General features: G+C 38.0%; 1 protein-coding gene across 1 annotated transcript in view; it reads left to right on the top strand.

Moving 5' to 3' along the window:
* Positions 1 to 755: 755 nt before the first annotated feature.
* Positions 756 to 18,128, top strand: part of LOC123740637 (mastermind-like protein 3) — a gene marked incomplete at its 5' end in the record, with an annotated part of 56,717 nt that continues 39,344 nt past the window's right edge. Inside the window, one exon of the mRNA XM_045714149.1 lies at positions 756 to 843. Within this exon, the coding sequence (XP_045570105.1) occupies positions 756 to 843 (88 nt within the window). The remainder of the gene's footprint in view (positions 844 to 18,128) is intronic.

Raw genomic sequence — 18,128 nt, 5'->3', positions numbered from 1 at the left:
CAGACTATAGTTATATATACTGGATTATTAACCTTACAGACTATAGTTATATATACTGATTACTAGAATTAACCTTACAGACTATAGTTATATATACTGGATTATTAACTTTACAGACTATAGATATATATACTGATTACTAGAATTAACCTTACAGACTATAGTTATATATACTGGATTATTAACTTTACAGACTATAGTTATATATACTGGATTATTAACTTTACAGACTATAGTTATATATACTGGATTATTAACTTTACAGACTATAGTTACATATACTGATTACTAGAATTAACCTTACAGACTATAGTTATATATACTGGATTATTAACTTTACAGACTATAGTTATATATACTGGATTATTAACCTTACAGACACTGATTGAAGATTGAGAACAAACAGATCAACATTTCGTGAATATTTGTTGTGCACTAAATGAACATTGTATATTGACTGACATTATACACGCTCCAGACTATCTATTTATAACAGGTTGTTACAGTTAGTTTGACAACAAACAGAGATCAACATTTGATGTGAAAACTGTTCATGTGAAGGGTTAGGCATATTGTACTGATTGTATTGCTGTGTCATGGTTGTCCCAGGTGATTGTAGCCTGTGCTTTTTGGCTGCAGGTTGATTGAATTGGCCTTTATTTTACCTTTCCAGTGGGACAGTGGGGAAATGTCATGGAACAGGATGTGATGACATTGTACAGGAAGTGATGTGGTTGTCTGTTCTTCTTCTGTAGCTCCAGCAGCAGCAGCAGCAGCAGCATCTCCCCAGACAGATGGTCCAGGGTCAGAGAAACCCCTATCCACAGGTCAACCAGTATCAAGGTAACATATTATATACTATATACACCCCACTACCTACAGGTCAACCAGTATTAAGATAACATATTATATACTATATACACCCCCCTACCTACAGGTCAACCAGAATCAAGATAACATATTATATACTATATACACCCCCCTACCTACAGGTCAACCAGAATCAAGAATACATATTATATACTATATACACCCCCCTACCTACAGGTCAACCAGTATTAAGATAACATATTATATACTATATACACCCCCCTATCCACAGGTCAACCAGTATCAAGGTAACATATTATATACTATATACACCCCCTACCTACAGGTCAACCACTATCAAGGTAACATATTATATACTATATACACCCCCTACCTACAGGTCAACCAGTACCAAGATAACATATTATATACACCCCCTACCTACAGGTCAACCAGTATTAAGATAACATATTATATACTATATACACCCCCCTACCTACAGGTCAACCAGTACCAAGATAACATATTATATACTATATACACCCCCTACCTACAGGTCAACCAGGACCAAGATAACATATTATATACACCCCCTACCTACAGGTCAACCAGTACCAAGATAACATATTATATACTATATACACCCCCTACCTACAGGTCAACCAGTATCAAGATAACATATTATATACTATATACACCCCCTACCCACAGGTCAACCAGTACCAAGATAACATATTATATACACCCCCCTACCTACAGGTCAACCAGTACCAAGATAACATATTATATACTATATACACCCCCTACCTACAGGTCAACCAGTATCAAGATAACATATTATATACTATATACACCCCCCTACCTACAGGTCAACCAGTACCAAGATAACATTATATACAGCCCCTACCTACAGGTCAACCAGTATCAAGATAACATGTTATATACTATATACACCCCCCTACCTACAGGTCAACCAGTACCAAGATAACATATTATATACTATATACACCCCCCTACCTACAGGTCAAGCAGTATCAAGATAACATATTATATACACCCCCCTACCTACAGGTCAACCAGTACCAAGATAACATATTATATACTATATACACCCCCTACCTACAGGTCAACCACTACCAAGATAACATATTATATACTATATACACCCCCTACCTACAGGTCAACCAGTACCAAGATAACATATTATATACTATATACACCCCCTACCTACAGGTCAACCAGTATCAAGATAACATATTATATACTATATACACCCCCCTACCTACAGGTCAACCAGTACCAAGATAACATATTATATACTATATACACCCCCCTACCTACAGGTCAACCAGTACCAAGATAACATATTATATACACCCCCTGCCTACAGGTCAACCAGTACCAAGATAGCATATTATATACTATATAGACCCCCCTACCTACAGGTCAACCAGTACCAAGATAACATATTATATACACCCCCCTACCTACAGGTCAACCAGTATCAAGATAACATATTATATACTATATACACCCCCCTACCTACAGGTCAACCAGTACCAAGATAACATATTATATACTATATACACCCCCCTACCTACAGGTCAACCAGTATCAAGATAACATATTATATACACCCCCCTACCTACAGGTCAACCAGTACCAAGATAACATATTATATACTATATACACCCCCCTACCTACAGGTCAACCAGTACAAAGATAACATATTATATACACCCCCCTACCTACAGGTCAGCCAGTACCAAGATAACATATTATATACTATATACACCCCCCTACCTACAGGTCAACCAGTACCAAGGTAACATACTATATACACCCCCTACCTACAGGTCAACCAGTACCAAGATAACATATTATATACTATATACACCCCCCTACCTACAGGTCAACCAGTACCAAGATAACATATTATATACTATATACACCCCCCTACCTACAGGTCAACCAGTACCAAGATAACATATTATATATTATATACACCCCCTACCTACAGGTCAACCAGTACCAAGATAACATATTATATACTATATACACCCCCTACTTACAGGTCAACCAGTATCAAGATAACATATTATATACTATATACATCCCCCTACCTACAGGTCAACCAGTACCAAGATAACATGTTATATACACCCCCCTACCTACAGGTCAACCAGTACCAAGATAACATATTATATACTATATACACCCCCCTACCTACAGGTCAACCAGTACCAAGATAACATATTATATACTATATACACCCCCCTACCTACAGGTTAACCAGTACCAAGATAACATATTATATACTATATACACCCCCCTACCTACAGGTCAACCAGTACCAAGATAACATATTATATACTATATACACCCCCTACCTACAGGTCAACCAGTACCAAGATAACATATTATATACTATATACACCCCCCTACCTACAGGTCAACCAGTACCAAGATAACATATTATATACTATATACACCCCCCTACCTACAGGTCAACCAGTATCAAGATAACATATTATATACTATATACACCCCCCTACCTACAGGTCAACCAGTACCAAGATAACATATTATATACTATATACACCCCCCTACCTACAGGTCAACCAGTACCAAGATAACATATTATATACACCCCCCTACCTACAGGTCAACCAGTACCAAGATAGCATATTATATACTATATACACCCCCCTACCTACAGGTCAACCAGTACCAAGATAACATATTATATACACCCCCCTACCTACAGGTCAACCAGTATCAAGATAACATATTATATACTATATACACCCCCCTACCTACAGGTCAACCAGTACCAAGATAACATATTATATACTATATACACCCCCCTACCTACAGGTCAACCAGTACCAAGATAATATATTATATACACCCCACTACCTACAGGTCAACCAGTACAAAGATAACATATTATATACTATATACACCCCCCCTACCTACAGGTCAACCAGTACCAAGATAACATATGATATACTATATACACCCCCTACCTACAGGTCAACCAGTACCAAGATAACATATTATATACTATATACACCCCCTACCTACAGGTCAACCAGTACCAAGATAACATATTATATACTATATACACCCCCTACCTACAGGTCAACCAGTACCAAGATAACATATTATATACACCCCCTACCTACAGGTCAACCAGTACCAAGATAACATATTATATACTATATACACCCCCTACCTACAGGTCAACCAGTACCTAGGTAACATATTATATACTATATACACCCCCCCTACCTACAGGTCAACCAGTACCAAGATAACATATTATATACTATATACACCCCCTACCTACAGGTCAACCTGTACCAAGATAACATATTATATATTATATACACCCCCCTACCTACAGGTCAACCAGTACCAAGATAACATATTATATACTATATACACCCCCCCTACCTACAGGTCAACCAGTACCAAGATAACATATTATATACTATATACACCCCCCTACCTACAGGTCAACCAGTACCAAGATAACATATTATATACACCCCCCTACCTACAGGTCAACCAGTACCAAGATAGCATATTATATACTATATACACCCCCCCTACCTACAGGTCAACCAGTACCAAGATAACATATTATATACACCCCCCTACCTACAGGTCAACCAGTATCAAGATAACATATTATATACTATATACACCCCCCTACCTACAGGTCAACCAGTACCAAGATAACATATTATATACTATATACACCCCCCTACCTACAGGTCAACCAGTACCAAGATAACATATTATATATTATATACACCCCACTACCTACAGGTCAACCAGTACAAAAGATAACATATTATATACACCCCCCTACCTACAGGTCAACCAGTACCAAGATAACATATTATATACTATATACACCCCCCTACCTACAGGTCAACCAGTACCTAGGTAACATATTATATACTATATACACCCCCTACCTACAGGTCAACCAGTACCAAGATAACATATTATATACTATATACACCCCCCTACCTACAGGTCAACCTGTACCAAGATAACATATTATATATTATATACACCCCCCTACCTACAGGTCAACCAGTACCAAGATAACATATTATATACTATATACACCCCCCCTACCTACAGGTCAACCAGTACCAAGATAACATATTATATACTATATACACCCCCCTACCTACAGGTCAACCAGTACCAAGATAACATATTATATACAACCCCCTACCTACAGGTCAACCAGTACCAAGATAGCATATTATATACTATACACACCCCCTACCTACAGGTCAACCAGTACCAAGATAACATATTATATACACCCCCCTACCTACAGGTCAACCAGTATCAAGATAACATATTATATACTATATACACCCCCCTACCTACAGGTCAACCAGTACCAAGATAACATATTATATACTATATACACCCCCTACCTACAGGTCAACCAGTACCAAGATAACATATTATATATTATATACACCCCACTACCTACAGGTCAACCAGTACAAAGATAACATATTATATACTATATACACCCCCCCTACCTACAGGTCAACCAGTACCAAGATAACATATTATATACTATATACACCCCCCCTACCTACAGGTCAACCAGTACCAAGATAACATATTATATACTATATACACCCCCTACCTACAGGTCAACCAGTACCAAGATAACATATTATATACTATATACACCCCCCTACCTACAGGTCAACCAGTACCAAGATAACATATTATATACACCCCCCTACCTACATGTCAACCAGTACCAAGATAACATATTATATACTATATACACCCCCTACCTACAGGTCAACCAGTACCTAGGTAACATATTATATACTATATACACCCCCCCTACCTACAGGTCAACCAGTACCAAGATAACATATTATATACTATATACACCCCCCTACCTACAGGTCAACCAGTACAAAGATAACATATTATATACTATATACACCCCCCCTACCTACAGGTCAACCAGTACCAAGATAACATATTATATACTATATACACCCCCCTACCTACAGGTCAACCAGTACCAAGATAACATATTATATACTATATACACCCCCCTACCTACAGGTCAACCAGTACCAAGATAACATATTATATACACCCCCTACCTACATGTCAACCAGTACCAAGATAACATATTATATACTATATACACCCCCCTACCTACAGGTAAACCAGTACCTAGGTAACATATTATATACTATATACACCCCCCTACCTACAGGTCAACCAGTACCAAGATAACATATTATATACTATATACACGCCCCTACCTACAGGTCAACCAGTACCAAGATAACATATTATATATTATATACACCCCCCTACCTACAGGTCAACCAGTACCAAGATAACATATTATATACTATATACACCCCCCTACCTACAGGTCAACCAGTACCAAGATAACATATTATATACTATATACACCCCCTACCTACAGGTCAACCAGTACCAAGATAACATATTATATACTATATACACCCCCTACCTACAGGTCAACCAGTACCAAGATAACATATTATATACTATATACACCCCCCTACCTACAGGTCAACCAGTACCAAGATAACATATTATATACACCCCCTACCTACAGGTCAACCAGTACCAAGATAACATATTATATACTATATACACCCCCTACCTACAGGTCAACCAGTACCTAGGTAACATATTATATACTATATACACCCCCCTACCTACAGGTCAACCAGTACCAAGATAACATATTATATACTATATACACCCCCTACCTACAGGTCAACCTGTACCAAGATAACATATTATATATTATATACACCCCCCTACCTACAGGTCAACCAGTACCAAGATAACATATTATATACTATATACACCCCCCTACCTACAGGTCAACCAGTACCAAGATAACATATTATATACTATATACACCCCCCCCCTACCTACAGGTCAACCAGTACCAAGATAACATATTATATACACCCCCCTACCTACAGGTCAACCAGTACCAAGATAGCATATTATATACTATATACACCCCCCTACCTACAGGTCAACCAGTACCAAGATAACATATTATATACACCCCCCTACCTACAGGTCAACCAGTATCAAGATAACATATTATATACTATATACACCCCCCTACCTACAGGTCAACCAGTACCAAGATAACATATTATATACTATATACACCCCCCTACCTACAGGTCAACCAGTACCAAGATAACATATTATATATTATATACACCCCACTACCTACAGGTCAACCAGTACAAAGATAACATATTATATACACCCCCCTACCTACAGGTCAACCAGTACCAAGATAACATATTATATACTATATACACCCCCCTACCTACAGGTCAACCAGTACCTAGGTAACATATTATATACTATATACACCCCCCTACCTACAGGTCAACCAGTACCAAGATAACATATTATATACTATATACACCCCCCTACCTACAGGTCAACCTGTACCAAGATAACATATTATATATTATATACACCCCCCTACCTACAGGTCAACCAGTACCAAGATAACATATTATATACTATATACACCCCCCTACCTACAGGTCAACCAGTACCAAGATAACATATTATATACTATATACACCCCCTACCTACAGGTCAACCAGTACCAAGATAACATATTATATACACCCCCCTACCTACAGGTCAACCAGTACCAAGATAGCATATTATATACTATATACACCCCCCTACCTACAGGTCAACCAGTACCAAGATAACATATTATATACACCCCCCTACCTACAGGTCAACCAGTATCAAGATAACATATTATATACTATATACACCCCCCTACCTACAGGTCAACCAGTACCAAGATAACATATTATATACTATATACACCCCCCTACCTACAGGTCAACCAGTACCAAGATAACATATTATATACTATATACACCCCACTACCTACAGGTCAACCAGTACAAAGATAACATATTATATACTATATACACCCCCCTACCTACAGGTCAACCAGTACCAAGATAACATATTATATACTATATACACCCCCCTACCTACAGGTCAACCAGTACCAAGATAACATATTATATACTATATACACCCCCTACCTACAGGTCAACCAGTACCAAGATAACATATTATATACTATATACACCCCCTACCTACAGGTCAACCAGTACCAAGATAACATATTATATACACCCCCTACCTACATGTCAACCAGTACCAAGATAACATATTATATACTATATACACCCCCCTACCTACAGGTCAACCAGTACCTAGGTAACATATTATATACTATATACACCCCCTACCTACAGGTCAACCAGTACCAAGATAACATATTATATACTATATACACCCCCCTACCTACAGGTCAACCAGTACAAAGATAACATATTATATACTATATACACCCCCCTACCTACAGGTCATCCAGTACCAAGATAACATATTATATACTATATACACCCCCCTACCTACAGGTCAACCAGTACCAAGATAACATATTATATACTATATACACCCCCCCTACCTACAGGTCAACCAGTACCAAGATAACATATTATATACACCCCCTACCTACATGTCAACCAGTACCAAGATAACATATTATATACTATATACACCCCCTACCTACAGGTAAACCAGTACCTAGGTAACATATTATATACTATATACACCCCCTACCTACAGGTCAACCAGTACCAAGATAACATATTATATACTATATACACGCCCCTACCTACAGGTCAACCAGTACCAAGATAACATATTATATATTATATACACCCCCCTACCTACAGGTCAACCAGTACCAAGATAACATATTATATACTATATACACCCCCCTACCTACAGGTCAACCAGTACCAAGATAACATATTATATACTATATACACCCCCCTACCTACAGGTCAACCAGTACCAAGATAACATATTATATACTATATACACCCCCCTACCTACAGGTCAACCAGTACCAAGATAACATATTATATACTATATACACCCCCCCCTACCTACAGGTCAACCAGTACCAAGATAACATATTATATACTATATACACCCCCCTACCTACAGGTCAACCAGTACCAAGATAACATATTATATATTATATACACCCCCCTACCTACAGGTCAACCAGTACCAAGATAACATATTATATACTATATACACCCCCCTACTTACAGGTCAACCAGTATCAAGATAACATATTATATACTATATACATCCCCCTACCTACAGGTCAACCAGTACCAAGATAACATGTTATATACACCCCCCTACCTACAGGTCAACCAGTACCAAGATAACATATTATATACTATATACACCCCCTACCTACAGGTCAACCAGTACCAAGATAACATATTATATACTATATACACCCCCCTACCTACAGGTCAACCAGTACCAAGATAACATATTATATATTATATACACCCCCCTACCTACAGGTCAACCAGTACCAAGATAACATATTATATACTATATACACCCCCTACTTACAGGTCAACCAGTATCAAGATAACATATTATATACTATATACATCCCCCTACCTACAGGTCAACCAGTACCAAGATAACATGTTATATACACCCCCTACCTACAGGTCAACCAGTACCAAGATAACATATTATATACTATATACACCCCCCTACCTACAGGTCAACCAGTACCAAGATAACATATTATATACTATATACACCCCCCTACCTACAGGTTAACCAGTACCAAGATAACATATTATATACTATATACACCCCCCTACCTACAGGTCAACCAGTACCAAGATAACATATTATATACTATATACACCCCCCTACCTACAGGTCAACCAGTACCAAGATAACATATTATATACTATATACACCCCCCTACCTACAGGTCAACCAGTACCAAGATAACATATTATATACTTTATACACCCCCCTACCTACAGGTCAACCAGTATCAAGATAACATATTATATACTATATACACCCCCCTACCTACAGGTCAACCAGTACCAAGATAACATATTATATACTATATACACCCCCCTACCTACAGGTCAACCAGTACCAAGATAACATATTATATACACCCCGCTACCTACAGGTCAACCAGTACCAAGATAGCATATTATATACTATATACACCCCCTACCTACAGGTCAACCAGTACCAAGATAACATATTATATACACCCCCCTACCTACAGGTCAACCAGTATCAAGATAACATATTATATACTATATACACCCCCCTACCTACAGGTCAACCAGTACCAAGATAACATATTATATACTATATACACCCCCCTACCTACAGGTCAACCAGTACCAAGATAACATATTATATATTATATACACCCCACTACCTACAGGTCAACCAGTACAAAGATAACATATTATATACTATATACACCCCCCCTACCTACAGGTCAACCAGTACCAAGATAACATATTATATACTATATACACCCCCCTACCTACAGGTCAACCAGTACCAAGATAACATATTATATACTATATACACCCCCCTACCTACAGGTCAACCAGTACCAAGATAACATATTATATACTATATACACCCCCCTACCTACAGGTCAACCAGTACCAAGATAACATATTATATACACCCCCTACCTACAGGTCAACCAGTACCAAGATAACATATTATATACTATATACACCCCCCTACCTACAGGTCAACCAGTACCTAGGTAACATATTATATACTATATACACCCCCCTACCTACAGGTCAACCAGTACCAAGATAACATATTATATATTATATACACCCCCCTACCTACAGGTCAACCAGTACCAAGATAACATATTATATACTATATACACCCCCCTACCTACAGGTCAACCAGTACCAAGATAACATATTATATACTATATACACCCCCCTACCTACAGGTCAACCAGTACCAAGATAACATATTATATACTATATACACCCCCCTACCTACAGGTCAACCAGTACCAAGATAACATATTATATACTATATACACCCCCCTACCTACAGGTCAACCAGTACCAAGATAACATATTATATACTATATACACCCCCCTACCTACAGGTCAACCAGTATCAAGATAACATATTATATACTATATACACCCCCTACCTACAGGTCAACCAGTACCAAGATAACATATTATATACACCCCCCCCTACCTACAGGTCAACCAGTACCAAGATAACATATTATATACACCCCCCTACCTACAGGTCAACCAGTACCAAGATAGCATATTATATACTATATACACCCCCTACCTACAGGTCAACCAGTACCAAGATAACATATTATATACACCCCCCTACCTACAGGTCAACCAGTATCAAGATAACATATTATATACTATATACACCCCCCTACCTACAGGTCAACCAGTACCAAGATAACATATTATATACTATATACACCCCCCTACCTACAGGTCAACCAGTATCAAGATAACATATTATATACACCCCCCTACCTACAGGTCAACCAGTACCAAGATAACATATTATATACTATATACACCCCCCTACCTACAGGTCAACCAGTATCAAGATAACATATTATATACACCCCCCTACCTACAGGTCAATCAGTACCAAGGTAACATACTATATACACCCCCCTACCTACAGGTCAACCAGTACCAAGATAACATATTATATACTATATACACCCCCTACCTACAGGTCAACCAGTACCAAGATAACATATTATATACTATATACACCCCCTACCTACAGGTCAACCAGTACCAAGATAACATATTATATATTATATACACCCCCCTACCTACAGGTCATCCAGTACCAAGATAACATATTATATACTATATACACCCCCCTACCTACAGGTTAACCAGTACCAAGATAACATATTATATACTATATACACCCCCCTACCTACAGGTCAACCAGTATCAAGATAACATATTATATACACCCCCCTACCTACAGGTCAACCAGTACCAAGATAACATATTATATACTATATACACCCCCCTACCTACAGGTCAACCAGTACAAAGATAACATATTATATACTATATACACCCCCCTACCTACAGGTCAACCAGTACCAAGATAACATATTATATACTATATACACCCCCCTACCTACAGGTCAATCAGTACCAAGGTAACATACTATATACACCCCCCTACCTACAGGTCAACCAGTACCAAGATAACATATTATATACTATATACACCCCCTACCTACAGGTCAACCAGTACCAAGATAACATATTATATACTATATACACCCCCCTACCTACAGGTCAACCAGTACCAAGATAACATATTATATATTATATACACCCCCCTACCTACAGGTCAACCAGTACCAAGATAACATATTATATACTATATACACCCCCCTACTTACAGGTCAACCAGTATCAAGATAACATATTATATACTATATACATCCCCCTACCTACAGGTCAACCAGTACCAAGATAACATGTTATATACACCCCCCTACCTACAGGTCAACCAGTACCAAGGTAACATATTATATACTATATACACCCCCTACCTACAGGTCAACCAGTACCAAGATAACATATTATATACTATATACACCCCCCTACCTACAGGTTAACCAGTACCAAGATAACATATTATATACTATATACACCCCCCTACCTACAGGTCAACCAGTACCAAGATAACATATTATATACTATATACACCCCCCCTACCTACAGGTCAACCAGTACCAAGATAACATATTATATACTATATACACCCCCCTACCTACAGGTCAACCAGTACCAAGATAACATATTATATATTATATACACCCCCCTACCTACAGGTCAACCAGTACCAAGATAACATATTATATACTATATACACCCCCCTACTTACAGGTCAACCAGTATCAAGATAACATATTATATACTATATACATCCCCCTACCTACAGGTCAACCAGTACCAAGATAACATGTTATATACACCCCCCTACCTACAGGTCAACCAGTACCAAGGTAACATATTATATACTATATACACCCCCCTACCTACAGGTCAACCAGTACCAAGATAACATATTATATACTATATACACCCCCCTACCTACAGGTTAACCAGTACCAAGATAACATATTATATACTATATACACCCCCCCTACCTACAGGTCAACCAGTACCAAGATAACATATTATATACTATATACACCCCCCTACCTACAGGTCAACCAGTACCAAGATAACATATTATATACTATATACACCCCCCCTACCTACAGGTCAACCAGTACCAAGATAACATATTATATACTATATACACCCCCTACCTACAGGTCAACCAGTACCAAGATAACATATTATATACTATATACACCCCCCTACCTACAGGTCAACCAGTACCAAGATAACATATTATATACTATATACACCCCCCTACCTACAGGTCAACCAGTATCAAGATAACATATTATATACTATATACACCCCCCTACCTACAGGTCAACCAGTACCAAGATAACATATTATATACTATATACACCCCCCTACCTACAGGTCAACCAGTACCAAGATAACATATTATATACACCCCCCTACCTACAGGTCAACCAGTACCAAGATAGCATATTATATACTATATACACCCCCCTACCTACAGGTCAACCAGTACCAAGATAACATATTATATACACCCCCCTACCTACAGGTCAACCAGTATCAAGATAACATATTATATACTATATACACCCCCCTACCTACAGGTCAACCAGTACCAAGATAACATATTATATACTATATACACCCCCCTACCTACAGGTCAACCAGTACCAAGATAACATATTATATATTATATACACCCCACTACCTACAGGTCAACCAGTACAAAGATAACATATTATATACTATATACACCCCCTACCTACAGGTCAACCAGTACCAAGATAACATATTATATACTATATACACCCCCTAACTACAGGTCAACCAGTACCAAGATAACATATTATATACTATATACACCCCCCTACCTACAGGTCAACCAGTACCAAGATAACATATTATATACTATATACACCCCCCTACCTACAGGTCAACCAGTACCAAGATAACATATTATATACTATATACACCCCCCTACCTACAGGTCAACCAGTACCAAGATAACATATTATATACACCCCCCTACCTACAGGTCAAGCAGTACCAAGATAGCATATTATATACTATATACACTCCCCCTACCTACAGGTCAACCAGTACCAAGATAACATATTATATATTATATACACCCCCCTACCTACAGGTCAACCAGTACCAAGATAACATATTATATACTATATACACCCCCCTACCTACAGGTTAACCAGTACCAAGATAACATATTATATACTATATACACCCCCCTACCTACAGGTCAACCAGTACCAAGATAACATATTATATACTATATACACCCCCCTACCTACAGGTCAACCAGTACCAAGATAACATATTATATACTATATACACCCCCCTACCTACAGGTCAACCAGTACCAAGATAACATATTATATACTATATACACCCCCCCTACCTACAGGTCAACCAGTATCAAGATAACATATTATATACTATATTCACCCCCCTACCTACAGGTCAACCAGTACCAAGATAACATATTATATACACCCCCCCTACCTACAGGTCAACCAGTACCAAGATAACATATTATATACACCCCCCCTACCTACAGGTCAACCAGTACCAAGATAGCATATTATATACTATATACACCCCCCTACCTACAGGTCAACCAGTACCAAGATAACATATTATATACTATATACACCCCCCTACCTACAGGTCAACCAGTATCAAGATAACATATTATATACTATATACACCCCCTACCTACAGGTCAACCAGTACCAAGATAACATATTATATACACCCCCCCCTACCTACAGGTCAACCAGTACCAAGATAACATATTATATACACCCCCTACCTACAGGTCAACCAGTACCAAGATAGCATATTATATACTATATACACCCCCTACCTACAGGTCAACCAGTACCAAGATAACATATTATATACACCCCCTACCTACAGGTCAACCAGTATCAAGATAACATATTATATACTATATACACCCCCCTACCTACAGGTCAACCAGTACCAAGATAACATATTATATACTATATACACCCCCCCTACCTACAGGTCAACCAGTATCAAGATAACATATTATATACACCCCCCTACCTACAGGTCAACCAGTACCAAGATAACATATTATATACTATATACACCCCCTACCTACAGGTCAACCAGTACAAAGATAACATATTATATACTATATACACCCCCCTACCTACAGGTCAACCAGTACCAAGATAACATATTATATACTATATACACCCCCCTACCTACAGGTCAATCAGTACCAAGGTAACATACTATATACACCCCCCTACCTACAGGTCAACCAGTACCAAGATAACATATTATATACTATATACACCCCCCTACCTACAGGTCAACCAGTACCAAGATAACATATTATATATTATATACACCCCACTACCTACAGGTCAACCAGTACAAAGATAACATATTATATACTATATACACCCCCCCTACCTACAGGTCAACCAGTACCAAGATAACATATTATATACTATATACACCCCCCTACCTACAGGTCAACCAGTACCAAGATAACATATTATATACTATATACACCCCCTACCTACAGGTCAACCAGTACCAAGATAACATATTATATACTATATACACCCCCCTACCTACAGGTCAACCAGTACCAAGATAACATATTATATACACCCCCTACCTACAGGTCAACCAGTACCAAGATAACATATTATATACTATATACACCCCCCCCTACCTACAGGTCAACCAGTACCTAGGTAACATATTATATACTATATACACCCCCTACCTACAGGTCAACCAGTACCAAGATAACATATTATATATTATATACACCCCCCTACCTACAGGTCAACCAGTACCAAGATAACATATTATATACTATATACACCCCCCTACCTACAGGTCAACCAGTACCAAGATAACATATTATATACTATATACACCCCCTACCTACAGGTCAACCAGTACCAAGATAACATATTATATACTATATACACCCCCTACCTACAGGTCAACCAGTACCAAGATAACATATTATATACTATATACACCCCCTTCCTACAGGTCAACCAGTACCAAGATAACATATTATATACTATATACACCCCCCTACCTACAGGTCAACCAGTATCAAGATAACATATTATATACTATATACACCCCCCTACCTACAGGTCAACCAGTACCAAGATAACATATTATATACACCCCCCTACCTACAGGTCAACCAGTACCAAGATAACATATTATATACACCCCCCTACCTACAGGTCAACCAGTACCAAGATAGCATATTATATACTATATACACCCCCCTACCTACAGGTCAACCAGTACCAAGATAACATATTATATACACCCCCCTACCTACAGGTCAACCAGTATCAAGATAACATATTATATACTATATACACCCCCTACCTACAGGTCAACCAGTACCAAGATAACATATTATATACTATATACACCCCCTACCTACAGGTCAACCAGTATCAAGATAACATATTATATACACCCCCCTACCTACAGGTCAACCAGTACCAAGATAACATATTATATACTATATACACCCCCCCTACCTACAGGTCAACCAGTACAAAGATAACATATTATATACTATATACACCCCCTACCTACAGGTCAACCAGTACCAAGATAACATATTATATACTATATACACCCCCCTACCTACAGGTCAATCAGTACCAAGGTAACATACTATATACACCCCCCTACCTACAGGTCAACCAGTACCAAGATAACATATTATATACTATATACACCCCCCTACCTACAGGTCAACCAGTACCAAGATAACATATTATATACTATATACACCCCCCCTACCTACAGGTCAACCAGTACCAAGATAACATATTATATATTATATACACCCCCCTACCTACAGGTCAACCAGTACCAAGATAACATATTATATACTATATACACCCCCCTACTTCCAGGTCAACCAGTATCAAGATAACATATTATATACTATATACATCCCCCCTACCTACAGGTCAACCAGTACCAAGATAACATGTTATATACACCCCCCTACCTACAGGTCAACCAGTACCAAGGTAACATATTATATACTATATACACCCCCCTACCTACAGGTCAACCAGTACCAAGATAACATATTATATACTATATACACCCCCCTACCTACAGGTTAACCAGTACCAAGATAACATATTATATACTATATACACCCCCCTACCTACAGGTCAACCAGTACCAAGATAACATATTATATACTATATACACCCCCCTACCTACAGGTCAACCAGTACAAAGATAACATATTATATACTATATACACCCCCCTACCTACAGGTCAACCAGTACCAAGATAACATATTATATACTATATACACCCCCCTACCTACAGGTCAATCAGTACCAAGGTAACATACTATATACACCCCCCTACCTACAGGTCAACCAGTACCAAGATAACATATTATATACTATATACACCCCCCTACCTACAGGTCAACCAGTACCAAGATAACATATTATATACTATATACACCCCCCTACCTACAGGTCAACCAGTACCAAGATAACATATTATATATTATATACACCCCCCTACCTACAGGTCAACCAGTACCAAGATAACATATTATATACTATATACACCCCCCTACTTACAGGTCAACCAGTATCAAGATAACATATTATATACTATATACATCCCCCCTACCTACAGGTCAACCAGTACCAAGATAACATGTTATATACACCCCCCTACCTACAGGTCAACCAGTACCAAGGTAACATATTATATACTATATACACCCCCTACCTACAGGTCAACCAGTACCAAGATAACATATTATATACTATATACACCCCCCTACCTACAGGTTAACCAGTACCAAGATAACATATTATATACTATATACACCCCCCTACCTACAGGTCAACCAGTACCAAGATAACATATTATATACTATATACACCCCCCTACCTACAGGTCAACCAGTACCAAGATAACATATTATATACTATATACACCCCCCTACCTACAGGTCAACCAGTACCAAGATAACATATTATATACTATATACACCCCCCTACCTACAGGTCAACCAGTACCAAGATAAC

Source organism: Salmo salar, unplaced genomic scaffold (assembly GCF_905237065.1).
Source record: "Salmo salar unplaced genomic scaffold, Ssal_v3.1, whole genome shotgun sequence".
In the NCBI taxonomy this organism is placed as follows: domain Eukaryota; kingdom Metazoa; phylum Chordata; class Actinopteri; order Salmoniformes; family Salmonidae; genus Salmo; species Salmo salar.
Note: the sequence above shows the minus strand (reverse complement) of the source record. Positions and strands in the feature narration are given on the sequence as shown.